Here is a 27766-nt window from a genome sequence, read left to right as displayed (position 1 = left end):
GACGAGCGACCCAGACGCCTGAGCCGGAGCCCGCCACCTGGCCGCGAACACCAAATCTCGCAGGCGGCGCGGGGCTACGGCGGGGGTGGAGTTACGGCGGATGGGCGGGGTTTCAGCCGAGGAGCCGGTTCTCATGTGACACTATGAATAAAGTAACGATAAAAGCGGTTTTCGCGGGGGTTCCATAGTGTAGTGGTTATCACGTCTGCTTTACACGCAGAAGGTCCTGGGTTCGAGCCCCAGTGGAACCAAGCTTAAAAAGCTGATTTTTCACTCTTTATTTAAAGAAGTGCTTTTCTTTCTCCCATTATTATTATTATTTTTAATCTTTGCCTACTTTTTGGAATGTCTTTATCGCAGAAGCGTAATGACAGATAGCCACTCCTCCCATCCCCGCCGCCCTCGCCCGACCTAGGAAACAGCAGAAGTGGGGGCCTGGCCGCGCTGTAGTCCCGAGGGCGACCCCGCCCCGCCAGGGTCCTACCCCCACCTCTCCTTCGGTGCTCCGGGGCGACCTCGGGAAATCCGGCGCTCTTGGGAACCGAGATCACCCAGCACGGCCCCTTCCTTGCAAACCAGGGCAGGCCGGCCCTCCAAAGCCTCCAACTAAAATATGGCAGTACAGCGGTGCTTTGACTGCAGTTAAATTATTAAAGGTTTATTATTATTAAAGGTTTAATTTTTTCATTAAACTCTAAAATACAGAGCAGAGAAAAAAATAGTTCTTTTCTTTCTAGTACTGCAGTAGGGTTTGTTAAATAGACCTTTGTCTGTTTAATGAAGAATCCATACACAGTATAGAATAAGCGTCAGGCTTGTGGACACCCCCAAAATGCTGATTGAATGAGTAAACTTTAGTTCCTTTTTGTTCCTCTGTATTAGTTCATTACAGCTTCGCTTTGGGGGGTTAGTATTATCTTTTCAATATTGACCTTTTTCATCTTTGACAACAGGAGTGAAGTAAAGGTCTCTGGGACCCTGGGGGATTGAGGTGAAAAAGGTCAAGAGCTAAAGTGGTGGCCAAGAACTAAAGAGGGAAGTGGATTAATGTACAGCATGGTGATTACAGTTAACAATATTGTATACTTGAAATTTGCTAAGAGAGTGGATCTTAAATTTTCTCACCAGACACACAAAAAATGGTTACTTTGTGAGATAATGGATGTGTTAACCAACCTTATTGTGGTAATCATTTTGCAATATATATGTATACGAAAAAAAAAAGGGAAGGGGAAACTCAGTATTTTTCTTTGAGTTTTTCCACATAGTTTTGTTCATACAGCGGGTAAATTTGTATCCTTTTCTAACTCAGGAGTATAACACATGATTGTCCTTTTTATTACAATCACTTCATTAACTTTTTTTTTAAACCTTCTTAACCGTTTTTAAGTGTATAGTTCCAAAATGCTAAGTAAAGTCACACTGTTGTGAAAAAGATCTCCAGAACTTTCTTATCTTGGAAAACTGAAGCTGTGTATCCATTAAGCAACTCCCCTCCCCACCCCATCAACTTTATTCTTATTGGCTGTATAGTAATAATAATAGCTAATTATGTTAAACACTATTCTAAGTATTTTTTATGTATATCATCCCATTTAAGCCTCAAACTAACTCTATGAAATAGGCATTATTATCACCATCATACAGATGAGAAAATTGAGGCCCAGAAACCTTAAGTGACTTTCTCAAGGCTACATAACAACTGGTTGAGCCGGGATTTGCATCCAGTCTGGCTTGGGAATCTGTGCTCTTAACCCTGCCTGCTGTCCTGAATCCCCTATGTAGATTGTTTCCAATTTTGTCTTATTATATATAACACAGCAATGTAAATCTTTGTGTGTAACTGACCACCCCCTCCCAATTTAGTATTTTCCTGAGTGAATAGGTGTAAACATGATGCCAACTTGCTTTCTGAGAGGGGGAATCCATGTCATTTTCATAGAATTCGAGAATGTTAGTGTTTGTTTGGCAGGAAATTGCTCAAGGTCACCCCCTAGAAGATGATGGCAGAGAAAGGATTAAGACCTGGGTCTTCTGATTCTAGTTTCTATTTTCCTCCACTGCTTCCCTTACATTTAAAGATAGAATAAAGCCAATACCTTCCTTTGCTAAACCGACCTCAGTTGACATTAGCTTCTCCTCTGAGACTTCTTATTGAGGCAGGTAACTATGTGGGTTAACTTAGCGGGGCTTGGCCAAAGCCCTAAGAAGTAAATGAAATAAGATGCTTAATGAGGCCAGTGCTCAAGTTAAGCTGCTGTTCCTAGGAAAGCTCTCCACTTTGATAAGGAAGAGCAGCAGCCAAGGACAAGGGGAGAATGCCACGCAAGATAGAAGGCTTCTTGTTTTTACTTCTCTTTGGCTCTGAAGGTATGTGCTATCAAACCATTAGCACTCATTAAATACCTAATAATACAACTGACTTAATCATACAGCTGATTAATAGAAATGCAACCAGAATAATTAAAATATTATTAATTAGCAAAGCATGCTAATTAATTAATATGTGTTATTAATGAACAACAGTTGTCTTTGTGTGATGCAGTCCTCTTTGTCTCACCACTGGCTTTCTGGTTCTGTGAGGAGCCTTCTAACGTTCAAAGGATGCTTAAAATGGGACAGAAAGAAGGGTCTCAAAAATCGTATAAAATAGCTATAAATTGCAACAATTAATAAGAAAGTGTGGTGTATTCTTGAAAGTTTTTGGGAGTCAAAGTTAGAGTGACTATAGAATTTAATCTTCCAAACCAGGACACTACTGAGAGTGGTGGAGGATGCTATTAATAATTTTGCTGGGACAACAGGTGTGAACCAGGACTGTCCCAGGCAAATCAGGATGTAAGGTCACCCTAGTTTAAATATGGATTAACATAGCATGCCGAATACCACTGGACACTAATAGAAAGCATAATCCAACTGAGAGTCAGGAATCCCCAAAGACTCAATATACTCAATCATTTTAAAATTTCTAAATATAGCCCTGGCGGGAGTGAAATGCTTAATTAAGGAGAAATTAAAGGCAAATCTCTAAAATGTCATCCAATTCAACTTTTAAATTATCTGTCAATCTTTGAAATCATGCTCTTCCATGCCTCTCTCAACTCTTAAGGACCCATCAACTCAGAATTCCTTTTTAGGTTCATTCCAGACATTAGAAATTGGTTCTTTGTGGTCACTGTGTATTTATGTGCGTTACAGGAAATAAATACGGAGGGCAGGAAGGAGACCTCTCCGCTCTGCCAATGACCTGGTAGACAGACATGACAAAACTCACACAGAGTCAGAATCCCTGGTTTAAATCATTCTCTTCTCTACTCTGTCATTATATTTTATTGGTAGAATACTCACTTTCATGATTACCCAATCTCAAAACTTTTGTTGGTCACATTTCTCAATATTTGGAAAGACCTGTAAAAATATAACCCCAAGGTTATTTTGCAAACCCCCAAGACACATTTCTAAGTAAGGCTCATTTAGACCAATTGTCTGGGATTTTTCCCCCCTTGCAATTAAGAGTCAGCAACTCGTCCCAGAAACTCTTACTACTCTAAGATGCTTTGGGGGGGGGTTGTTGTTTTCCCTTTACTCCGTGCCTCTTCCTCAGCAAGAAAATCTAAACAGAACCTTTCAAGGCTTAGATCCCAATACCCTTGGTTCTCAGACATCCACAGGGCTCACCCTCAGACTCCTCTTATTTGTGATTGGCATTGAGATTCATTCATCCATTGATTCATTCAAGAATCCATTGATGTCAGTTCAAGAATCCATTACTGAGTTCCTGCTATGACAGGCTAAATGCTGTGTAAGAACTTGATACACCTGGCAGATTCTTGTTTTCGCTGTGCCAACTCTAAAATCTTTGTTCTGTGACCCCTAAATGGGAATAAGCCCTAGAAAAGGTTATCAGGCCACTTTTCAATTACACCCGCGCAGTCAGGGGATAACTATAATAAAAGACATGCTGTCAGGAGGCACAGGGCACAGCACTCTTTCCTGTTCTATAGCTTATCAATCTTTGTGCATGGCTGGGGAGCTCCAGAAATTTCCACGAAGAACAGAGAATCCCATCTGTCCTGGTGGAATGGAATGTGGTCCAGCAGGTAGGCTTGAAACACTTAAATTCTCTTACCCACCTAACCCAGGCCCTCCACCCTCACGCGGCATCAAAGGAAAGCAGCCACACCAAAACTTGGCTTGGCAACCTAGGTGTGCTCTACCCTGAGCTAGAGGGATACGCCAGGAGGCAGAGAAAAAAGGCAGAATACAATTGCTGCACTTAATCAGTTTACAATCCAGATAGAGAAATAAGGCCAACGCACAGGGGAAAGATGTATCCTGCACAACTGGGAACCTGAAGACAAAGTTTCTTTGTCTAATTTACTCTTTGCTGTTTCTGTTCCACGGCAGCAGTGGATCCTTACTACAGTGAAATAAGGTAAATGGATTGACTCCACTTATGCGTTGGATGAAGGGTCATTGGGTACACACAAATCATCATAGTAAAGCACTACCTCTGTCTCTTAACTGAGGCAAGCTTCTATTTATCTTGCATTGTACATTTTGGGTTACATACCGATGATGATTTTTAAAACATCCACCTTACTGAAGTATATTGTTCCACTGCTTGGTCATGGCTATTATATAAAAACAAGCCAAAAAAAAAAAAAAAAAATCACCAAGCCTCATCTTACAGGTGATACACAGGTGTATCAAGCATCAGGTGTATCAAGCATCAGGGATAGCAGATTTTTTTTCAAAGCAGCTTTATTGAGATGTAATTTACATACCACTAAATTCACCCATTTAAAGTGTGTAATTCAATGGTTTTTAGTGTATTTACAGATTTGTGGAGCACACAATGTAATTTTAGAACATTTTCATCATCCCCCAAAGAAACCAGTAGACACTAAGTACTCACTCCCCACTTCCCCCTCCCCCCAGCAACTGGCAACCACTGATCTACTTTGTCTCTTATAGATTTGCCTTTTGTGGACATTTCATTTAAACAGAATCATACAACATATGGTCTTTTGTCTTTCACTTAGCATATTTTTTTTTAATAAGTTTATTTATTTTTGGCTGCGTTGGGTCTTCGTTGCTGCGCGCGGGCTTCCTCTAGTTGTGGCGAGCAGGAACGACTCTTCTTTGCGGTGCGCGGACTTCTCATTGCGGTGGCTTCTCCTGTTGCGGAGCACAGGCTCTAGAGCGCAGGCTCAGTAGTTGTGGCGCACGGGCCTAGTTGCTCCACGGCATGTGGGATCTTCCCAGACCAGGGCTCGAACCCGTGTCCCCTGCATTGGCATGTGCCACCAGGGAAGTCCCTAACATATATTTTTGACATTCACCTGTGTTGAAGCATGTACAGATAACAGATTTACCCATGAATATGCCTGTCACCTAAAAGAGTAACACTTTCACACCAGAAGCAATTTCCTTCTTTCTTCTTCGCCAGAGAGACATTATTGCAGCCTGCTGTTTTTCTCCTGTGTCTTATTCTTGTTTCTCAAATAGATTGGAAGGTAGTTATAGACAGTTTCTATCATTCATAATTTTGTGCTTTTCTCCTCGGCTTCACCTGTTTCCATGGAAAGGAAAACTCCGTATTTAGTGACAACCAAGCAAACAGACTGAAATAGTCTTCCCTAAGTGTGTCTAATGCACACTTTGCTTTCTGGGCTTGCAAGGTACATTTCGAGAAACAGGCATGCTTGAATTTTCTGGCTGCGGTAACAAGCATTTCCCTATGGAGTAGCCCTTTGAGCAAAAGGGCAGAATCGTCCCTTATTGCATAAATCTAAGGCTGGTGAGTGGCAGACGTCGCAGACCCTCTGGTGGAAACCCGTAACCTGGAGGAATCACGAAGACGATCTGAGTGAGGAGAAGAATAGGCAACCATGTAATCGAAACCTTGTCCTTTTTCCTTTAAAGGCTGACCTGTTTTCTTTTGCTCATCCCAACAGTGTTATTTTCTGGTATCATAAGACGTTGTCGTCAACACGATTTTTGCTTTTGTTCGCCAGCTTTGGGGTGATTAAATCATTTCAGGGACGAGAGCAGCCACGTTGCTGCTCCCTTGTTGACAGCTTTTCCTGTAAAAGGCTTGTTGTTCCTTCTCTCTCTGCTCATTTCCATAAGATCTGGTGCCTCACAACCCCAGGCTGCCTACAGACAAACGCTTTCTGGGGAGAGGAGCCCGGGAGGGGAAACAACGCCAGAAATCTGATTGAGCACAGGCGGTGGTTCTGAAACCAGGTCTCCCTCTTGGGCCTCTTCCTCTCCACAGGTAGAAACCTCCCCGCCCTTTCCTTTTTGCCTTCTGCTTTGTTTCTGCACAATTTGGAGCCTCTCTGGGGGCCCACCCATGGACCCAGGTAATGCAAAGGCCCTGAGCGCCCTGGCAATTTAGAGGGCCTCATGTGAACTCTGGGTTTGTTCAGTTGCAGCTGCATAGACCCTCTTCAGTGCCAGGGCACGTCCTCTGGGCCAATTTGATCTGGTTAGTAAGGCCGCTCTGTCAGTGACCCACACACCTCACCTCTGGTCCCCCCAAAAGAGAGTCTTGGCACAGCTGACAAAGCCTTTCTGCTTTTCTGCCAACCCAGCTTCTCTGGAAGATGGGGCAGAGCCGAGTGCCTTCTGCATTAACAGCCCTTAAACCATCTAGATGCCAATTGCTCATCTACTTTGCAGTTCTTGGGGAGCAGCTGTGGGACTGATACTATGGCTTCATGTACACATTAACTGTGAGAAGCACACGGCACCACCCAGCCTATCTGGCCTTTCCCCTGAGCTCTAGTATCTTCTAGCCAGCTGCCCACTCAACCTCAACACTTGGGTGTCCCGTAGGTCTCTCAAACGGAATATCTCTACCCCATCCCCCCTAAATGCCTGCTTCCCCTGGAATCTTCTCCTCCCCTAGTAAATGGTAGCTCTATCCTCCCAGGCACTCAGGCCTTGAACCTCTCTTTATTTCACACCCACGTCATCTGTCAGCAAATTCTGTTGGCACTACCTTCCAAAGACAGTCAGAATCCAGCCACTTCTCATCACTTCCACTGCCACCACCCCAGGGCCAAGCCACCATCATGTCTCCCCTAGATGACATGCCAAGCACTGGCCTACCTCGGGGTCTTTACATGCTATTACCTCTGCCCAGAAGGCTCTGGCCACAGGTATCTCACTTCCTTCAGGTCTTTGCTCCAATATCACCTTCTCAGTGAAGCCTTACCTAAGCCCCAAAGTACCACTCCCTGTCCCTCCACCTCCCTGCTTTATTTTTCTCCATAGCAGTCATCATTATTTTATGTATTATATATTTTATTCATACATTCACTATCCCCTCACCCCCCCACATTAGACTCTAAGTTCTAGGAGGGCAGGTGTTTTTTCTGTTTTGTTTACTGCTATTTCCCCAGCACCTAAAGCTAGGCCTGGAATATAGCAGATGCTCAAAGAAAATTAATGAATGAATGCTTTGGGACCAGTCATTATCAGCTATCTTTTATATCAATTTCTATAATTGCACGGGTGCTTAGATAAACCTGTGGATAAGAAAGAAATAGGATACAAAGGCCAGAGCAAGTGGTGAGTTCTACGTGAGGGACAGAAAAAGTCCTCTTCATAGGGAAGGGGATAAGTAGGCAGAAAAGTTGGGAGGGGAAGGCATTTGAGGCCAAGAAATCATATGCACAAAGGCATACAGGCATGAAACAGCCTGGCACATTTGATGAATTATAAGTAATAGAGAGTGCAAAAAATAAATTTGGAGAGGTAGCCAGGAGATACATCACGGCAACCCCTTGAAGGACACATTATTATTATACCCATTTTAGAGATGAGGAAATAGAGAGATGCAGTCATACAACTAATAAATGTCAGAGGTGAAACTGGGGCCATGGTAATGGGGACCCAACAAAGGGTCTGGAGCAGGAAAGTGACACAGTCAGGCATTGGCAGTACGGAGGATGGATGAGGCAAGGTCTCTCTTTAGCAAGGAGAATATCCAGAGGAGAGAGGAAGTGGTAGTGTGGGTAGAGAGGAAAGATGGCTCCTGGTAGACACTTGATGTGGGGGTTTAGGAAAAAGAAGTAACTAGGAGGAGTCCCAGGTTTCTGGATGGGGTAGTAGGGGGATGGTGGAGCCATCAGTAGGCTAAGAAATAGAGAAAGGAGAACAATCTGAGGAAGGATGTAATGAGTTCAGTGTTTAAAATTTTTTTTCCTGAAGTATAACATACATCCAGAAGAGTACAGGTAAGTGTACAGCTCAATGAATTTTTACCACTAAACACACCCAAGTAACCAACACTCAGATCAAGTAACAGAACTTTACCAGCTCCCCAGACACCCTCCCTGGGCTTCCTCCTTGCCAGTCCCCACCTCAAGTGTGACCACGACCCTAATGTCTAGCGGCATAGATGACTTCTGCCTGCTTGTGTACATTTTAAATGGATTCATATAGTATGTCCACTTTATCATCTGACTTTCCACTCAGCATTGTTTGTGAGGTGTGGCCATATTGTGGCATGGAGTTGTAGGTCATCCATTTTCATTGCAGTATAGTGTTCCACTGTGTAAATCTACCACTCGTATCCATTCTACTCGTGATGGACATATGAGTGTTTCCAGTTTGGGTTTTTTACAAATACTGTTGTTACAAATAATCTAGTACATGTTTTTCTTTGTTGGAGAACATATGTATGCACTTCTAGTGGGTAAATACTTAGGAGTGGAATTGCTGGGTCATAGGGCACATATATGTCCAGCCTTTGTATAAATTACCAAAGAGTTTTAAAAATAGGTTAGACCAACTTATACCCCCACCAGCAACATATGAGAGTTCAGGTTTCTTCATGACCTGGCCAGCACTTGGTTGGGTCCAGTTTTAGATAGTAAGAGACATCTATGGGGAGATATCCAATAAGCCATTCAATGCACATGTCGGGATCTTGGGGGCGGGAGTAGAGGAAGCAGAGCTCTTGAGAGAGATTAAGAAGGATTATTTAGAGTGGTGGGAGAAGCAGGTGAGTAGTGTGATGGAAGCTAAAGGAAGATGGGAGGAACTGACAGCACCCAACATTGCAGCATGAAGATGTAAGGTTAGTGTTGGGAAGAGTCCATTGGATGTGAAAGTAAGAAGTCGATGTGGCGGGGGGGGGGGGGAAGAGTTGGGGAGGGATAAATTGGAAAATTGGGATTGACACATACACACTATTATATATAAAATAGATAACTAATAAGGACCTACTGTATAGCACAGGGAACTCTACTCAATACTCTGTAGTGGCCTATATGGGAAAAGAATCTACAAAAGAGTGGATATATGTATAACAGATTAATTTTGCTGTGCACCTGAAAATAACACAACATTGTAAATCAACTATACCCCAATAAAAATTATAAACAAACAAACAAAAAGAAGTCGTTGGTCACTTCCTTTGCCAGCACAGGGCTTGGCCTCCTACCAAGATGGTGCTCCCTAGTCTACATTGCTACCTGAGACGGTCAATTCTGCCCATAGCAAGTGAACCAAGGAGTCTCTAGGAACGAATCATCAGTGGACAAGGGACCAGGAGAGACAGCAGTTTGCTGACCACAGCTGAGAGATGGCCCTGAATCCGCCCAGGCGAAAAGATATGCCCCCTTGACTCCCCTTACAGCCTATGCATAACCCAGCAGAGGACTCACCATGTGTGTCATCCAGTGGTCTATCTTCTCCTGAGTCCTCAAGTCCCTTGTGGGCAGAGAGCGAGGTTTCCATTTCAGAAGGCCCAGGCTCTGGTGCAGGGCCAGGCTCACAGTGGACACGTGAAAGTGGTATGTGAAATGGATACATATTATTTAAAGAAAGGCACAATTTGAAAAAATAGCTTTATAATTCTAATGAAAAGGATGAGACCATTCCTTTAACTCTCTAAAACAATCTGATAATTTTTGGTGGGCATCAGATTCAATTTTTAGATAGCAAAGTGGTTAAGGAGGGACTTTTATATCTACTGTCTACACTCAGGTTTTGTTTGAGATTTTTATAATAGGTATGTGCTGCTTTTATAATCAGAAAATAAATAAAGGCATTTGTTTTGTTGAAAATGGGAAATGGAACCTGGTGTGTTAAACCAGCGCTGTCTAATGGAACCTTGCGCAATGATGGAAATGTTCTGTATCTGTGCTGTCCAGTAGGGGAGCCACTAGCCACGTGTGGCCAGCAAACACTTGAAATGTGGCTGGTGTGACTGAGGAACTGAATTTTTAATTTTATTAATTTAATGAATTTAAATTCAAATAGCCACATGGGACTAGTGACTACCACAATGGACAGTTCAGCTGTAAACAATCAGCTTATGCTAATATAGACAAACTCCTTTCCCATTAAATTGTGCATTCATTCTATTTATTCATACTTCTATGAAGATAGGTTAAATGTTAGTCTTAGGTTAAATTTTACACATTTTCAATTTTTCCACATCATTTATACGGTATTTACACTTTGATTGTGGTTTGATATTTCCTGTAGATAATAGACAAACCTAAAAAAAATTAAAAAAAATTTTTTTTAACAATGTCCTAATTCTAAATCACCTGAATGTGTCACATCCCTACTTCCTCAGCATCTGTGGATGTTTTTCCTGGCACGTATTTACTTACTTTGACTTCTTCCAGAAGGGGCTTTGTTAACTTTTATGTGACTGTGATCATTTCGCTTTTCCATGTAATGAATCATTTGTTGAATTTTTGTTTCTTTTTTTAACTTGATTTTTCCTTTCATGTCCTTTTGCTCAGCCACACTGGGATTATCGTCTACTGAGGTATGTTACAGTAAGAAGGCTGGAATTCATGTGGATACTATTTTTGAAGATTTTCCTAGCCAAAACAATGTATAGGATTATCACTTTTTTTAAAACGTATTTTTAAAGGTTTTTTTTTTTTTTTTCTGGTGGTGGCAATAGCACGTTTTATCTGGACAAGCTCCAAGACTGGTTTTTTTAATGAGTGAATGCAAGTAAACCAGGTCTTAAATCAGATGGCGGAATCTTGAATCCAGTCCCTTTTAAAATTGTATCCCCAGAAGGGACCTCCAGGAGATGTAAGGCGCCTGACCTCGGACTGGGGCTCCTCGAGCCCCTGAAGATAAATATAATGGGGTGGACATGGCTCTCTACGTGGGTGTGTCTGTGAGATTTTTAGCTCGTCACCCAAGGTGGCAAATATTTGTTTATCTAGACTCAAAGATGAGTGGCAACTGTGTGGGTTAAACTGGGTTTATAATTCAGTTGTGCTGCTGTAGTGTGAAAGCCGCCACAGACAATAGGAAATGAATGAGCAAGGTTTTTGAATGCGAGCTTTTCCAGTGGCGCTGACCACAGTTGCCTTTGACTGTGACTTTTCTGAAGCTCCTGCCCCTCTGGCTTCCCGCAGGATGAGGGTGAGGATCCCTGGTACCACAAAGCGTGCAAGTGCGATTGCCAAGGAGGTGCCAATGCCCTGTGGTCTGCAGGCTCCACCCCCTTAGACTGCATACCGGGTGAGTGTCCCCTCTCCTTGGGGCACCAGATCCTTGGGGTATCCTTGGGAACACCCTGTTTCTCCTCTTTCAACCCTGATGAATTAAACCCCCTGAATGCCACGCTCTGGGTTTTCTCCAGTTGGCCTTTGAACTTCAAATCTCAATGGCCACTGCTCCAACAAACTGCACTGATGTCATTGTTCAGAACAGTTTCCTGGATCTCTAGTTGGCCTCGGTGAGATGGTAAGATGGGACCTAACTTTCAATGAAAGAGACTGATGGAATTTATCGAAAATAAACTAATGATAGGCAGCAATTTTGAGAAGAGCACAGGCTTTTGAGCCAGAAATACCAGAGTTGGAATCTTGGCTGCATCGTTTTTTAACTCTGGGACTCCCACTTTGGCCTTCTTCTGTCAAATGGAGGCAATACTACTGTGCCCGGATATTTATTGCTCACCAAACAACCACGTGCTTCCCCACATTCTCAGCCCCTTCCCAGTCAGGTGGCTTCACAGGAGCAGTTCCAGCCAATGGGAGCCGTGTCTCTTCTGAAATGAGGTCCATTTCCCTGCTTGAGAAAGTGGCTTTTCCTTTAGTCTGGGTGCCGGGGAGGTTAAGTGGAGTAGAACTTCCTGCTGACCCACAATGAATCACCTGAGTGAAAAATCAACCTTTGTTGTGTTAAGCCTCTGAAATTTCTGTGACAATTCGTTCTGCAGCATAAACAGCCTCTCCTGACCAATATGAATGACTTCCCCTAAAGCAGGGGCCAGCAAACTTTGCCTGTAAAGGACCGGGCGGTAAATCTTTGTGGCTCTGTGGGCCATAGGGCCTCAACACCTCAAATGGAAGGCAGCCACAGACTGAATGTAAATGCACGAGCATGGCTGTGCGCCAATAAAACGTTATTTATAAAAACGGACCCTGCTGTAAGGAGTTGTTACGAGGAATAAAATGGATGAGGCGTTAAAGCATCTTGTCCTGGACCTGGCACACTGCAGCTCCTTTTCTTCCTGCCTCCTAAGAGGTCACACTCTGACTTTCAGAGGCTCAGGCGGCCTATCACACATGTGCCATGCTCAGTATTTACCACAGCTCGGAACCTCTTTTGCTGAAACTGTCCTTGCCCCCCCTTTCCAGGGTTATGATGGTGCCATGCGGCGGCGCGTCATTCACCTTACATAATCACCTAATAATAGCTCCAGGAGAGAGGTTTGTGTATAGCGTGTGAGCTTCTCTGCATTATTTCATTAAATTTGCATTAAAATAGCAAATGTGGGGGAGGGGGCCGTCCACAAAGGCTTTTCTGCCTGTTTTCCTATTTACTAAAGGGGTAGGAATTGGTTTCTGAACTAAGCCTTCTGGAAGGGAACAGTGGGGCGCAGTAGCGAGGAAAGCAGTAAGTGCTGATGAGTTCAGCGGGCTTCTCCCACGGGAGGGACGTCTCACTGAGCTCCACGGCGTGAGCTCCCGCAGCCATTCTGTGCTGGGGTGATCTGCCCAGTCAAGACTGAGGCACCCTCCTTGATAATCCATTTAGAATTCAATTCCACCCTCTGTCATCATGTGCGTATTATGTGCCGATGGGGAGACAAAAATGAACCATTGTCTCTACCCTGGAGGAGTTTACCATTTAGTGGAAACAAATGTTCTCTTCACTAGAGACATGAGACGTACTGGAATTGCAGTCCACGGAAGCTCTTTCTAAGAAGAAATTGAAAAGAGATTATTTATACGGATTGGTTTCATTGACCTGATCAACTGTGCAGCTGAGGAGGGCTGTGTGTCTGAGGAATGTGCAAGATGACCTGGGCTGCCCAGGCTCTCTCCCCTACACAGTTGCCATGAACTTGAAGTTCGGAAATCAGAAATTCTTTTAGCTTAAGTGTTATCCTCTCCCCACTGGGGTTTTCATTTTGTTTTGTTTTGTTTTAACAACACAGATATTCCCAGGAAGGAAAAAAATGCAACCTTAGTGTTAAATGGTTGATTCATTAATGTTCATATGTTTTTCCATGAAAGAGATGATTCAGGGCAGCAGGACTAGCCACAACCTTCCAGAATTCACTTGCCTGTCAATGCCTCAGATCCTCATTGGAACGTCAGGAACGCTGCCTGGTCCTTCTGGATCCTGAGATTCAGCGCTTCCACCAGAGCCCGCCTTAGCACGGAAGAAGACCCTAGAAAGCACAGGACAGGAGGGTCATTCAGAGCCGCCAGGAGACGCTCGCAAGTGCACACTGGCTGTTACTGCCAGGGGGCCCTACCCACAGAACAGAAGGTGACCAGCTAGGTGCATTATGGCCTCCCAATCTTCAGCTTAACACTATTATATTAAAAGGTCTGTCCTTTCCACAGTTGAGCCAAGATTACCCCGTCACTCTGAGAGGGGGAAATACGGCAGGGAAGGTATCAAAGCATAAGAAATCTAATGACTCAACGCTTTACTTATATTCTGGATTTTATATTTCCATATTATATTCAAGTTTATACCCTATTCTCCTACAAATATTATTCTGTATTCCACTACATCGTCATATAGATTCAAGTCTAACACACGTGCATAATAATGTTCACATGTCTTTTGTCAAGAATGGCCCTGAGCTCTCTTTGTGTTCCTTTAGGTTAATATTCTTTAAAAGCACGTCTGGCCTTTATATGTCTACACATCGAGAAATTATCTACTGCATAAGAAAGGCTAGTATGTTAAGTGTGCATAGCCTGGATTAACAGCACATATGACTATGACTTTATCGATCTCATTATCAAATCATCGCTCAGAAGAGACACTTGTGCCACAGAAGAGGCAGGTGTTTCCTTAAGAGTAAAATGAGTGTAGAAACAGGCTTAATAGCTTACAGTAACCTCCACTGAGCAGAAAACTTGGGAAGGACATATTCTGTGTGTGTAAAGAGGATCCCTTTAATTCCTCCAGCAACATTATTTATGTTGCTTGATACTAGTTTAGACTCAATTGACAGTTTCTTTTTGATTAGGCCAGTGGGAGTTCTCTGGGCCAGTCAACTCCCACTTCCTCCCTGACCTCCCTGCTTCCTGTTCCTGCCATTTTCTTTGCTTATCCCCAGTGGCCACCTGAGATGGAGTGATGAAGTTTGTTTATCCCTCCATTCATCCATCCAGTCAATATCTATTGAGTGCCTAGCACACGCAGGCATTCTGCTCGGCTCAGGAAAGCATGGTGAGCTAGACAGACCGGGGGAGCTGGGGAAGTGGGCAGAGATCCAAAGGATGAGGAGAGGCGTCCAGGTGAAGGGGAAAGGAGGAGACAGGGAAAATAGTAATCATGTAACTGGAGTGCCCTTCACTCCAGTGCACAAAGAGCAGGAGAAATGTTACATTTTCTATTTTTCCAATTTTCAGATAACTCCGGTTTGAGTCCCCCTTTATCATGGGCTGTCAGGAGTCTAAAGACAGGAGGATTGTTGAAGATCCTGTCCATCCCCTTTAGACTACACCTCCCCACCCACCACCCCCCTGCACCCCAGGGGCCTGCAAAGGCAGGCTCAGGCTGAGGGCAGCTCCCTGCCCGGCCGGCAGCCCCCAGAGGAAGGCAGACACCTTGTTGGTGGCCCTTCTCCCTCTGAACCAAGCTCAGTCCTGGGACCTTCCCAAGTCTCTGAGGGTGTCAAGAGTTCAGGGCTCCCGCCCCCCCATCCCTGGTCCAGCCCCCTCAGAGGAACCATTTCCCCACTGAGATCAGGCGCCTACCACGAGCCCCCCACCCCCCAGCAAGGGTCAAAGCCCAAAGCCTCTGGCCACCTCCTCTGGGACAGTCAGCTAATTCCTGTTGAGGCCTAGGCCTTCCAAATCCATAAGCCTGAGAGATGCTAGGCTGTCAACAGGCTTCTCCTCTCTCAAATCACATGCATGCGTGTGCAAACAGCTTATTCCCTCCTGATGCAAGGAGACTCCAAATGTTTAGAAATAGGAAGCTGACCTTCTCAGGGTGATGTAGAGAGGATGATGGAGGCAAGACAGACTGGGGTAGAGGGGTGTTAGATTTTTTTCTCCTGGTGAGTCTTCACCATAAAAAACGAACATACACAACTCAAGACATTAATATACTCTCATAAATTCACCCTATTACACCAGTAATAGCTGCTTATTTTTGGTCAGGCACTACAGGCTCTACACTCTACAAACACTGCTTCATGTAATCCCAGATCAACTTTATGGAGGCAGGGACTACTGTTGTGCCCATTTCACAGATGAGGAAATTGAGACCCAGCGAGGTTGAGCAGCTTGCCTAAGCTCACCGGAGGGAGAGTGGGATCCAATCCTAGGTCGAATTGGCTCTAAGCAGGTGTTCTTGACCTTGGCTGCCCATTACCATCACCTGAAGATTTACCCCATGCCCAGGTCATGCCCCAGACCAATGACATCAGAATCTCTGGGGGTGTGGCCCGAACACCAGCACTTCTATAACTTTCCAGGTGACGCCCAGGCTGAGACCCATCACAGAGTCTCTGCTCTGTGCCTTGGGCCAAAACACTGCGTTTTCTGGGTTAGCAGCTGTGTAGCTGGAGGTGCCAATGCCTGAGACAGGAGCACTGGACAGGGGCAGGCTTGGGGCTTGGACGCTGAAGGGCTTAGTTTTGGACATACGAGTGTGAAGCACCTTTGGGTCACCCAGATGGAACTGTTCACTTAGAGAATATCCAGGCGGCAGTGGGATGGAGCTTGGGGCCTGGGGGTTGGGCACTGGCTCTCAGACACTGGCTGAAACCATGGGGATGGTGAGCTCATCGCCTCCCCTGGAAAGTGTGGGCAGGATCCACGTCTGGACAAGCCCTCACAGGCCTCCAAGACCATTGCCACTGGCCAGGTCCCTTCAGTGTAACTCTTAACTGTTAGATGGGCTAACTGGGAAGAGATGGCAAAAGAGATGTGAGGGGAAAATAGAGAAAGAGCAAAATGCCAAGAATAAAGCAATCGGGAGAGGTGGCCATGGCTTTTCTTTCCCCTCTGCCTCTTGCCTCTGAGCTGGTGGCCCTGGAGCAAGAAAAGGGAGGTTCAGGATGGAGGGTCTTTAGAGATATCCACAGTTAGAATTTAAGTGGCGACCGAGGGCCCAACTGAAACCCAGCTTTCTGACGCCGGGGCCTTGTCCCTCCTTCCAGTGGCATGGCTGAGCTTGTCTTCCAGGTCAGAGGGGAGTTGAGGAGGTGGAGGAGCCCCCAAGGCCACAGGCACCAGGCCCCCTGAATCCTCCAGCCAACGCCTTCCCTGGCAGACCAAGGTTTTCAAAGTGTGCTTGTTAAAAATGTGGCCACTCTGGGGGTGGAATCCTGGAAACTGCATTCTTAACAAGCCCCCCTGATGATTTGGCCACACAAGGCGTGATGGAGTGGCTCAGAAAGCGCTCCTATTCTCTCTCCCTTGACATTATTTTAATAGGCCCCCCCAAAGCTTCGGGTACTTGATAAACTACAAATGCTGTCCCCTCACCCCCAGCCCCGCTGAGCTGCAGTTACTGGTGGGAGTTGGCCCTATTTCTTTGGTTCACTGGGCAGAAAGGCAGTTAAGTCGCCCTGGCCAGAGGCCTGAAGCTGTCCTTCTGTCTTCAGCCTCTGGGGACAGGGCATGACTATCCCCGCAGGCATTCTGGAGCCTCAGGATGGCATTCAAGTTTTTACATGCCTCATTCAGTTTTACTGACTTTTGAAAATTATCTGCCAGAAAGACCTCAGCACTCACTTTGCTGAAGGTGATGATGCCCCAGTAAATACACTTGGCTTTTCAATCTGAACTCAAATTTATACATGGAAAGAAAGTATTTTGATCTGCCTTACTTGAAGTTTATCATTCACAACTGGGAAACTAGGAGAATGCATTTGCCTAAGTTTATCATTTGTCTTCTAAAGAAATTCAGCTAGAATCTGGGTTTGGTTATAAATAAGAGACCCCCTAAATAGTGGCTTATTGAAATAGGAGTTTTGCTTTGACTCACACGGTAAAAAGACCAGGGGTAAGGAGCAGCTTAAAGATGTCAGGGCTGAGGTCTCTTCAGTTCTCTTGGCCTTACCCCCAGGGTGCAGGATGGCTACTGTTGCACCAACCATCAGGTCTTCCTTCTAGGCAAGAGGAAGAAAGAGGGGGCAAGCAAAATCTGATCGGAACTCCCCAGCAGACATCCGCTTCTATCTCATGGGTTAGAAACTGTGTCACGTGGTCACTTCTAACTGCAAAGGTGGCTGGGAAAGATTGTTTTGTTTTTTTAGCTGGCTACGTTGCTGCACCCAACAAAATTAGGGTTCTTTAGTCTAAAAGCAGGGGAGAATGGATACTGGGTTGGCAATTGGCAGTCTCTGACCAGGTAACTGAATGCTATATTAGTGAGAGGAAATCTGTGAGAGGCAGCAATTAATATACAAGAACCAGCTTCGGCTACTCTTATTTGGAAAAAGCAGTTCCTTTCAACTGTTCCTTATTCAACAGTCACTTAGACGCATGTCATTCCCCCCCTCCTTTTTTTCATTAGACTAGTGAAAAACTGCAATTTACAAGTAGGAAGTCAGTCTCAATATATAACTGCCCTTCTTGCCTCTCACCATTGTTTTGTTCCTATAATTGGCATCATATGCTGCCTGAGGACAATTAGGGACCTTCATGCCATCATGTGGGATGGCTAACCCGTGTTAATGAGGAAAATAAAGAGTATGACATTTAAGTATGATATTTTCCTGTGAACCTCTTGGTTTTTAGGTCGCTGAGTTTGTGGAGGATGTGAAGTATTTCTCAAAATTCTCCCCCCCCTCCACGAGGTTGCCATGGAACTACTTCCCTCTGCTTTTATGAATGTTGTGAGTCTCTATGGCAATCCCTTTACTTCATCTTCACTCTCTTCTCGCAAGAGCAGTGAAGAGGATGAAGACCCAGTCCTACCCATTGCGAACGGCGCTGACAAGGAAAACATCCTCCACCTTACAAAGCACGAACGAGAGGGTTGGATTTGTCATTTCGATCATGTCGTGTTTGTTGAGTCTTGCCATGCGATATGAGTGTTTTAATGTGCATTGTTTTTCCTTTCCCAGAATGCCCATATCATAAGCCCCTGGGTTTCGAGTCAGGAGAGGTTACACCAGACCAGATCACCTGCTCCAACCTGGAGCAGTACGTGGGCTGGTATTCCTCCTGGACCGCCAACAAGGCCCGACTCAATAGTCAAGGCTTTGGGTAAGCAGAGCAGGAGGCTCAGGCGAGTTTTTTTTCCATGTGATTTGAAAAAGTAGGTCTCTGTAATAAATGAACAACACAGAATGCATTTATTTATTCAGCAAATACTGACTGAGTGCCTTCCACCTGCCAAGGACAGTGGATACAGCAGTGAACAAGGTGAATGAGCTCCTCGCCTTCGAGAAGCACGCAGTTTAGAGGAGGGACTCTAAGCACATTGTCACACAACTGGCCATCTGCCAAGTGTGATGAGTGCTGCAGAGGAGAAGAAGAAAGACCTGGTCCACTTGAAGCACCAGGGAAGGCTTTCTAAGGAAAAGATCTTTGACCTGAGAGTTGCAGTTGGCCAGGTGGGGGGAAGGGGGAGAGAGGCACAGGGTACAGCAGGTGCAAAGGCCCTGAGTTGGGAAGATCCCTCAAGTGCATGGATGGGGACTGTAAAGAAAGCCAGCGAGGTTAGCGCACAGGTGAGATGAGGCTGGAGACGTAGAAAGAAATCAGATGGTGCAAGGCCTTATAAGTCATGTTAAGGACTGTGGTCCTTATTTTAGGGATAATGGGAGAACCCTGAATGTGCATTAGTTAGAATACAGGTTTGTGCTGCTGTAACAAACAGCCCCAAAATACAGAGACTTAACTTGGAGGTGATTAGGCAGTCTAGGGTTGTTATGGCAGCTGGATGGTATCAGGGGCCCAGACTCTTTCTACCTTGTTCTCTCACCCTAACATGAAGTTTCCACCTTGGGGTCCAAGATGGCTGTTCTAGCTTCCACTATCACATCCACATTCTAGTCAGGAGGGAGAAAAGAAGAGCAGAGTGCATATATTTTTCCTTTAAGGATACATACATAATCCTGCTGGCCACTTCTGCCTACATCCCATTGATCAGAATTTGGTCCGACTGTCCCACCCAGCTACAGAGGAGACTGGGAAATGTGATCTTAGCTGGGTGGCCACTTGCCCAGAGAAAACTCAGGGGTTCTATTACTAAAGGAAATGGGAAGAGGATATTGGGAGACAATGAGCAGACTCTATCAGAGGAAGATTTAAAGTTGGGAAGTATCACAATCGGATTTATGTTTTAAGTGAAATCTTCTGGATCTTGTGGGAAGAGCTGTTTAGTGTGGGGTACGGGTGGGGGGTGAGGTGGGGAGAGGAATCCAAGGAGACCAGTTAAGTAAGCTATGGCAGCCGTCCAGGCAAGAACTGAGGGTGACGTGGGCTAGAGTGGTGGCAGTGAAATGGAGAGAAGTAAATGACTTTGAGAAATTTGGAGATGGAGCCAAGAGATGGATTAGATGTTTGAGGTGACAGAGAGGAAGGGGGTAGAATTCAGAGAGATGAACACTGGAATGAGGGGTTGGGGTGAGGATAATTAGGAGCTCTTTTTGGACATGTTTTATTTGAGATGAATATGGCATCCAGTAGAAGTTGTCTAGCTAGCAATTGATTCTCAGGGTTTAGAATTTAGAAAAAGTCTGAGATGGACCTAAAAGTCAGGAGCCACCCAAGGAGCAAGTCCAGAATTAGAAGAGAAGGCAGCCAAGGGCCGAGTCCCCGAGAAGCTTATTAATGCGCACAGGCACGCACACACACGCACACACCACAAAGGGAAACTATAGGTTTCCACAACTTATGAGGATATAACCAAAAAATAAATCAGTTCCTTCAGTGGTTGCTTTGCTTTACAATTGTGAAAAGCCCTTCCAGAGCCACTTGGTTCCATGTTCTGCACATGCTGCCTACCATGGCGTGGATGACAGCACCTGAAGGAGACGCAGATAGGTATGAAGAGAGTGAAATTAAAGAAAAAAAAAAAAAAAAGACTTACGGAAAAAGAACATCAGAAGAGACTAATGAAAAGGGAAGGGGGCTGGAAGGTGCGATTACCAGGGATTCGCATGTTTTGAAGAAAAACATGCTCAACCACACCCCAAAGGTGATTTCAGCTACAGTTGAAGGCATTTCTTTGACAAATTATTTGAATCTGGCAATTTTTCCTTGGGCGGTGGAGGTGCAGGGAGAGAGAAACTATACAAGTATCCCAGAGGCCGGACACTTCTCGGAGACAAGCCTCTGGGTGCTTAACAGATTGCAGCTCAGACTGCCCGAGCTTTGTGGGATCTCTTCAGGTGCTGGCATCCCCTCAAAAGACAGCACCTCCCAGCTCTTTGGAGGCGCTCACGGGGAAAGGCTCCTGGTGACTCGCTGTGTCCGCGGCAGGTGCGCCTGGCTCTCCAAGTTCCAGGACAGCAGCCAGTGGTTGCAGATAGATCTGAAGGAGGTCAAGGTGATTTCGGGGATCCTCACCCAGGGGCGCTGTGACATCGACGAGTGGATGACCAAGTACAGTGTGCAGTACAGGACCGATGAGAGCCTGAACTGGATTTACTATAAGGACCAGACCGGAAACAACCGGGTATGTCGGGCTTACCCCAAACCAACTTCAACACAGCCCCTCTGGGACACCCCTCCCACCCGTCCCTGTGTCCCTGTCACCACCCTCTGTCAGAACACTGACCCCACGGTATGGTGAATCATCCGTGCTTCCTCCCCACAACACTATCTGCTCTCTGACGACGAGGCAAGGGTCTTTTCTTGTATCCCTCATGTCTAGCACAGTTTGTGAATGAGTGCCATCGTATGTGCAAAAGAAGTCTTTGAATTCTCACATCAGCATAGAGTTGCTTGAATAATCAAGACTGGCCATTTGGATTCTGCAAAAGTCACTGGACCTTGAACACTTTGCTGCATGGGTCTGGCTTGATCTACTACTGATGTGGCTAGGTTCTCGTCCTTTTATGTAGATATGGCCTCTCCTTACTACTGAGACCGACAATCTCAACAAATTAGCCACTAAACTGTGTAAATGGTTAAAACAAGTCCAGCTGAGAAGAAACAGTCACTTAAACCTTTGAGCAACTTTATATCCTACTAATCTCTGAGGGCTGAGACCCACCCAAGTCTTGCTCATCACAGACTGAACACAGTAGGCTTTTGATTTTATATATTTTATATAATATATACACATATATACACACATATGTATATTCATACATGCATACACATATATACACATATAAATATATAATCAATATTTTACATATATATATATATAAAATGTTATCTGCAGTGAATTAAAAACTCACCAGCTGTTTGGAAATGTTAACTGCCCTTTTGTCTGAGAGGACTTCCCCCAGCTAATTTGGACATTTCATCAGGTTAAGTAGACATGTGCAGCTGAACATCAGAAGGCTCTGTACTCTCTTGATGACAATTTGTACAGCAAGACATTCATGGGTTGAAATTTCAAGGAGTTTGAACACAATAGGAAAAACCATCTTGATACTTGGATATTTTATTTCATTTTTGTTCTTATTAGTTGGCTTTTCAAAAAGATATGAAAATTCTTTTTCAAGCTCTATCTGTGTTTCTGAAGGCCTTGATAGTTCTTTGCAAAGAAGCGCTCCACTCCAGCAGTTGTGAGATCTGGAGCCTGTTCCATCCTCCTTCTTCACTGGGCTCCTGACTTAAAGAGGTTCAAGGGCAAACAGCTTAGAGAAGGGGATGTGGGGTGTTGCTCTTGGGAAGAAATAAAGGCAAGATCATGGCAGCTGAGGTCCTTCTTGATTTGTGTATGGATGAGGTCAATGTGGCAGCCAGATTTTTTTCAGGAGATAATCCCAGAAGGAAATGAAATGTTCCAGTGTCATTGGGCAGAGCACTAGGACTCTGGAAAAAGTGCACAGAAGTTTCTTTGAAGATATAGCCAAATATCCACTGTACCTTATGTTACAGCCACTGCGTAATTGCTATGTTACATCCCGAAAAACAGGAAGCAACCCCTTTTTCTATTTTGGGCACTGCTCTCCCACTTCGAGAATCTTCTCTCTAGTTTTTATGTCTTTTTCTTTTTTAAAAACATTTTTTTCCAAGTCTAAAAAGTACTTGCCATTTGTATCAATGTAGATACACACAGTTAAGCTTTGGCTCACAACTTTAGAGCCAGCTCACAAGTTTTCACTTGAGCCCCACTTTGGCTACCTTCGGAACATGGGAACATTCCTCTCTTAAGTGTGATGTGCTCCTTTTCAAAATTCTTGTCAAAATGCAAAGGATTAAATCACAAAATTGGTGATAAGAACCAAGCAGCATTTTCTATCAGCGCCGTCTAATAGAACTTTCTGCAATGAAGGAAATATTATCTGCAGTATCCAATATGGCAGCCACTAATCACATACAGTATTGAGCACTTGAACAGCAGCTGGTGTTACTGAGGAAGAATTGTTACCTAATTTTAATTCATTTAAGTTGATGCCTGGAGCATGTAGGTGCTGACAATCATTCAAGGTCAGATTTTGGGGGACATCAGCAAATTCTCTGCCCTTTCAGCACTGAGATTTTCCATAGTTAAAAGTTGGGGCCAACTCCAGACAGGAATCTGTCTTCCTTTTCTCTCCCCTTCTGTGATGGTGATAGGATTTCCTCCCTCTCTTTAGGTTTTCTATGGAAACTCGGACCGAACCTCCACAGTCCAGAACCTGCTGCGGCCCCCCATCATCTCCCGCTTCATCCGGCTCATCCCGCTGGGCTGGCACGTCCGCATTGCCATCCGGATGGAATTGCTGGAGTGCGTCAGCAAGTGTACCTGATGCCCGCCTCAGCTCAGCACCTGCCAGGGGGTGGAGGGTGCAGCGCGGCCCATGGGGGAACGCTGACTTACCACTGTGACCAAAAGGGCTGGATTTTACAGGCTCCTTTCAATGAGGACCTGGACAGAGAATACTTCTTTCTTTTTTGTAAGATATAGTTTCCAATTTCAGTGAAAGGAAAAGAAAATTAACTTATTCCCCACTCAGGGCCGAAGAAAATAAGAACAAAGAAAATGTCCCTAAAAGCAATTTTCAAGCGAAAGCCTAAGTAGCAGGAGTAATTTGCTGCTCTCGGGTTTTTTTGGTTTGTTTTTGGTTTTGGTCTCAGTGACACCGTGAAAGGTGCAGTCCCAGGGGAATGCAAAGCAGCCCTGATAATTTGAAAATTCTTTTGCTTTACCACGTTCAAAACAGGAACATAGAGTTTCATAAAGCCTCCCTTTGAACGCAAAGGGGGAGCAAGCTTGTGGTTTCTCCTAAGTTTTCATTAAATCATGGCCTTTTAGGACTTTAGAGCACTGCGTTTGCAGAGTTTTGGGGTGACTGGGTGGCGCAGATGAGTCTGGTGGATGGGAGCCCATGTCCCAGTCTCGTGAGAGCTGTGCATGACCAAACACCCCAGAGGTAGGAGGGCCTCCCCTGCTTTGAGCTTTCACCCCTCACACCTAACCCTGAACACAGGGATGGGGGGAGGTCCAGAGCTCTCATCACGTATAGCTCCATTCTGCAGTCCCCTCAGGCAAATGATCCCAGTCTGTGGTCACCAGTTAGGTGAATACACGGGACAGGCTGCATATGTAAGGAGCAAAGTTTCCCTGTATTTAGGAACCCCAAATGACCAGAACACACCAGAATTTCCTTTTATCTAGGGCTACCATTTTTCAACAAGCTTAACACTTGGAAAACAGTTGGCCAGGAGCTATCACTGGCTACACAGAGGAGGCCCATCAGCTGAGTACAGTCTGCAGGAAGTGGTCAGGCCCTACAATCTGAGAAGCGTGATGCGGCTAGGCCGCTGGTGAGCCCAACCTTCCAACCTCTGCCCCCTTGCCTCGTAACATCTGGGCTCAGCCTGGCCTTCCCCTCCTGGAGAAGCTCCGTAAGCAGGGAGCTCGGGGGAAGGACAGTCCGCCTTTGTCGTTTATAGCTCAGCCTGAGTTTTCAGGCCTTTCCCTGGAAGAGGCTGATGACAGGGCGGGTGGGCAGGAGAGGATTTGAAAGCAGGAGCTGAGAAGGGCTGGAATCAGAGGATGAAGGCCCTCCAGCGAGACTGGGGAATCCAAGACTGTCCTGGTCCTGAGGCAGTGCAGCCTCTGCTAGCAGCTCATTTCTCTGAGTTACTTTCTGTTTTCAAACGCCAAGCCGAGGGAATGGACTCACACCAACACGATCCTGGACATCGTATTCACCTTCTCTGTGAACGGCCAGCCTCCTAAAATCCCCAAATCTCTTCCCTGGTGTTTTTGGGCTTATAACAGCTTATTTAACCTAGCATCTTTCCAATCCCCATGCTGTATACTTAAACCTGGAAAAACGCTTTTCTCTGCTCAATCTTCTCTCACATATAAAGGTATCAATTCAGGGTTGGGAAAAAAAAAATCCTTCTCTGGCCTTAGGACAGATGGACAAATCCACTTTGAACAGAATGCCTAGAGATCCTTACTAGGAAAGCTGAATGAACTTTTATCGTGACACGGATTGTCAGAGAAAATGGCGATAGCCTAAGAGTTCAGGACTCTACAACTGGCACACCAGACACAGGAGGGGAGTATAGTTAAGGGAAAAAAAGAAGTAAACAGGATGAGGCAGGGATAAAGGTTCTCCAAATAATTGTTTATATTGGAAATTTTTGTTTTGGAACAGCTTTATTGAGATAAAATTCCCATACCATACAAATTTCACCCATTTACAGTGTATAATTCAATGACTTTAGTATATTCAGAGTTGAGCAACCATTATCAGAATCAATTTTAGAAAATTTTCATCACCCCCAAAAGAAACCCTGTACCCACTAGCCATCACCTCTCCAACCCACTTGCCCACCCCAGCCCCGGGCAACCATTAATCTCGTTTCTGTCTGTAGATTTTGCCTATTCTGGACATTTCATATAAATGAAATCATTCAATATGTGGTTTTTTCCTGTCTGGCTTCTTTCACTTAGTATAGTGTTTCCAAGGTTCATTCATGCTGTAACATGTATCAGTACTTCATTCCTTTTTATGGCTGAATATCATTCCATTGTATGGATAAAGCACATTCTATTTACCCATTCATCTGTTGATGGACATTTGGGTTGTTTCCACTTTACGGCTATTATGAATAATGCTGCTATGAACAACTGTGTACAAGTTTTTGTGTGGACGTTTTCATTTATCTTGGGTATATACCCAGGAGTGGAATTGCTGGGTCATATGGTAACTCAATTTAACCTTTTGAGGAACTTTCAGTTTTTCAAGGTGGCTGCACCATTTTACATTCCCACCAGTGATGTATGAGAGTTCCAATTTCTGCACACTTGTTATTATCTTTTTGATTGTAGCCATCCTGGTGTGTATGAAGTAGTATCTCTCATTGTGGTTTTGATTTGCATTTCTCTAATGAGTAATGATGTTAAGCATCTTTTCATGTGTCTACTATGTTTGTACACCTTCTTTGAAGAAATGTCTATTCAGACCCTTTGCCCATTTTTGAAATTAGGCTGTTTTTAAAATATTGAGTTGTAAGAGTTCTTTATATATTCTAGATACAATTACCTTATCAGATATATGATTTGCAAATATTTTCTATTTCATAGGTTGTCTTTTCACTCTCTTGAAGGAGTCCCTTGAAACACATATTTTAAAATTTTAAGTCCAACTTATTTTTTCTCTTTTGTTGTTTGTGCTATTGGTGTCATATCTGAGAAACCATTGCCAAATCCAGATCATGAAGATTTATTCCTATTTTTTTTTCCCCTAGAGTTTTACAGTTTTACCTCTTACATTTAGATCTTCGATTGATTTTGAGTTAATTTTTGTGTATGATATGAGGTAGGGGTCTAACTTCATTCTTTGCATGTGGATATCCAAATGTCCCAGCACATTTGTCAAAAAGACTATTCCTTCCCCATTGAATGACCTTGGACCGTTATGGAAAATCAATTGACCAGAAAGGTGAGGGTTTATATTTCTGGATACTCAATTCTTTTTTTTTTTGGCCATGCCACGCAGCTTGTGGGATCTTAGTTCCCCGACCAGGGATTGAACCTGCGCCCTCAGCGGTGAAAGCATGGAGTCCTAACCACTGGACCGCCAGGGAATTCCCTGGACACTCAGTTCTATTCCATTGATCTATATGTCTATCATTATGCTAGTACCACACTGTTTTGATTACTGTAGCTTTGTAGGAAGTTGTCAGATTGTAATGCATGAGTCTTCCAACTTTGTTCTTCTTCAAGATCATTTTGGCTATTCTGAGTCCCTTGAATTTCCGTGAGAATTTTAGGATCAACTTGTCAATTTCTGCAAAGAAGTCAGCTGAGATTTCCTATTGGAAATTGCTCAGTACTTCAGAATTTAATAAACAGTGAGATTCATAAAACATTTATCTGTAGGTAATTTCTTTATGACAGCATATGAATTTTTTACTTCATTTAATTCATGACAGAATGTATAAAAAATAGAACTTCTATTGAGGGACATCTGAAGCCCAACAGAATCTTGCCATTAAACACATGAACTATGTTTGCAGTACTATTTCTTTTGTGGGGGAAACTTTTGGTTGAAGAATATTTTCAGAAATTCTAGAGTGTGGCCTATACTTGCAGGACATTTTTTTTTAATTGTGGTTAAAATATACGTAACATACTGCAGGAGATTTTTAAACAACTAGATGAAATCCTATGAACAAAGAAGTAGCATTAAGTGTTGGCAAGGTTAAGAAAAAGTCTGAGCCGATTTTGGTATTCAGTGTGGGAGGAGGTTACTTAGACGAGGTAAAAGGTATTTCAAAATAAAGGTACTGCTATGATCCCAGTCTCAGAGCCCAGAAGATTGCGCCCCTGAATTGAGCCTTTGAACAGACACCGACAGAAGCCCATCTTTTTGTCTGCCTGGAGCATGGTTGCTGAGGCTTGCTGACAAATGCACACCTGTAAGGGCTATTGCTTCCCCTGTGATCCCAAGAGTAGCTCTAAGCTGGGTGGTTCTTAATTATGAGAACTTTACAGGGCTAATGCGAAGATCAAATAAGATAAACGCACCTAAAGTGCTTAATGAGCTCTGTATTAAGTGGTAGTCAAGATTCAGTGACATTCCTTTTTAACTTCATAGGGCTGTCAACTGGGGCACAAATAATAGCAAAAATATTGTAGCAGCTAGTATTTATTGAGAATCTATCAAGTGCTTTGCAGGTTATCATCTCATTAAATCCTC

The 27766-nt window shown here is 44.3% G+C and overlaps 1 protein-coding gene across 1 annotated transcript; it reads left to right on the top strand.

The window, feature by feature from the left end:
• The first annotated feature begins 130 nt into the window (after positions 1-130).
• RS1 (retinoschisin 1) lies at positions 131-27766 on the top strand. Its single transcript, XM_082375965.1, has 6 exons — positions 131-2370; positions 10779-10804; positions 11415-11520; positions 18560-18701; positions 20925-21120; positions 23201-27766. The coding sequence occupies exons 1-6, from the start codon at positions 2319-2321 to the stop codon at positions 23351-23353; spliced, it is 675 nt and encodes a 224-aa protein (XP_082232091.1). The 5' UTR covers positions 131-2318; the 3' UTR covers positions 23354-27766.

This window comes from Balaenoptera borealis (genome assembly GCF_965194805.1).
Source record: "Balaenoptera borealis genome assembly, chromosome: X".
In the NCBI taxonomy this organism is placed as follows: domain Eukaryota; kingdom Metazoa; phylum Chordata; class Mammalia; order Artiodactyla; family Balaenopteridae; genus Balaenoptera; species Balaenoptera borealis.
The sequence above is the reverse complement of the archived record's forward strand: the minus strand, read 5'-3'. Positions and strand labels throughout refer to the sequence as shown.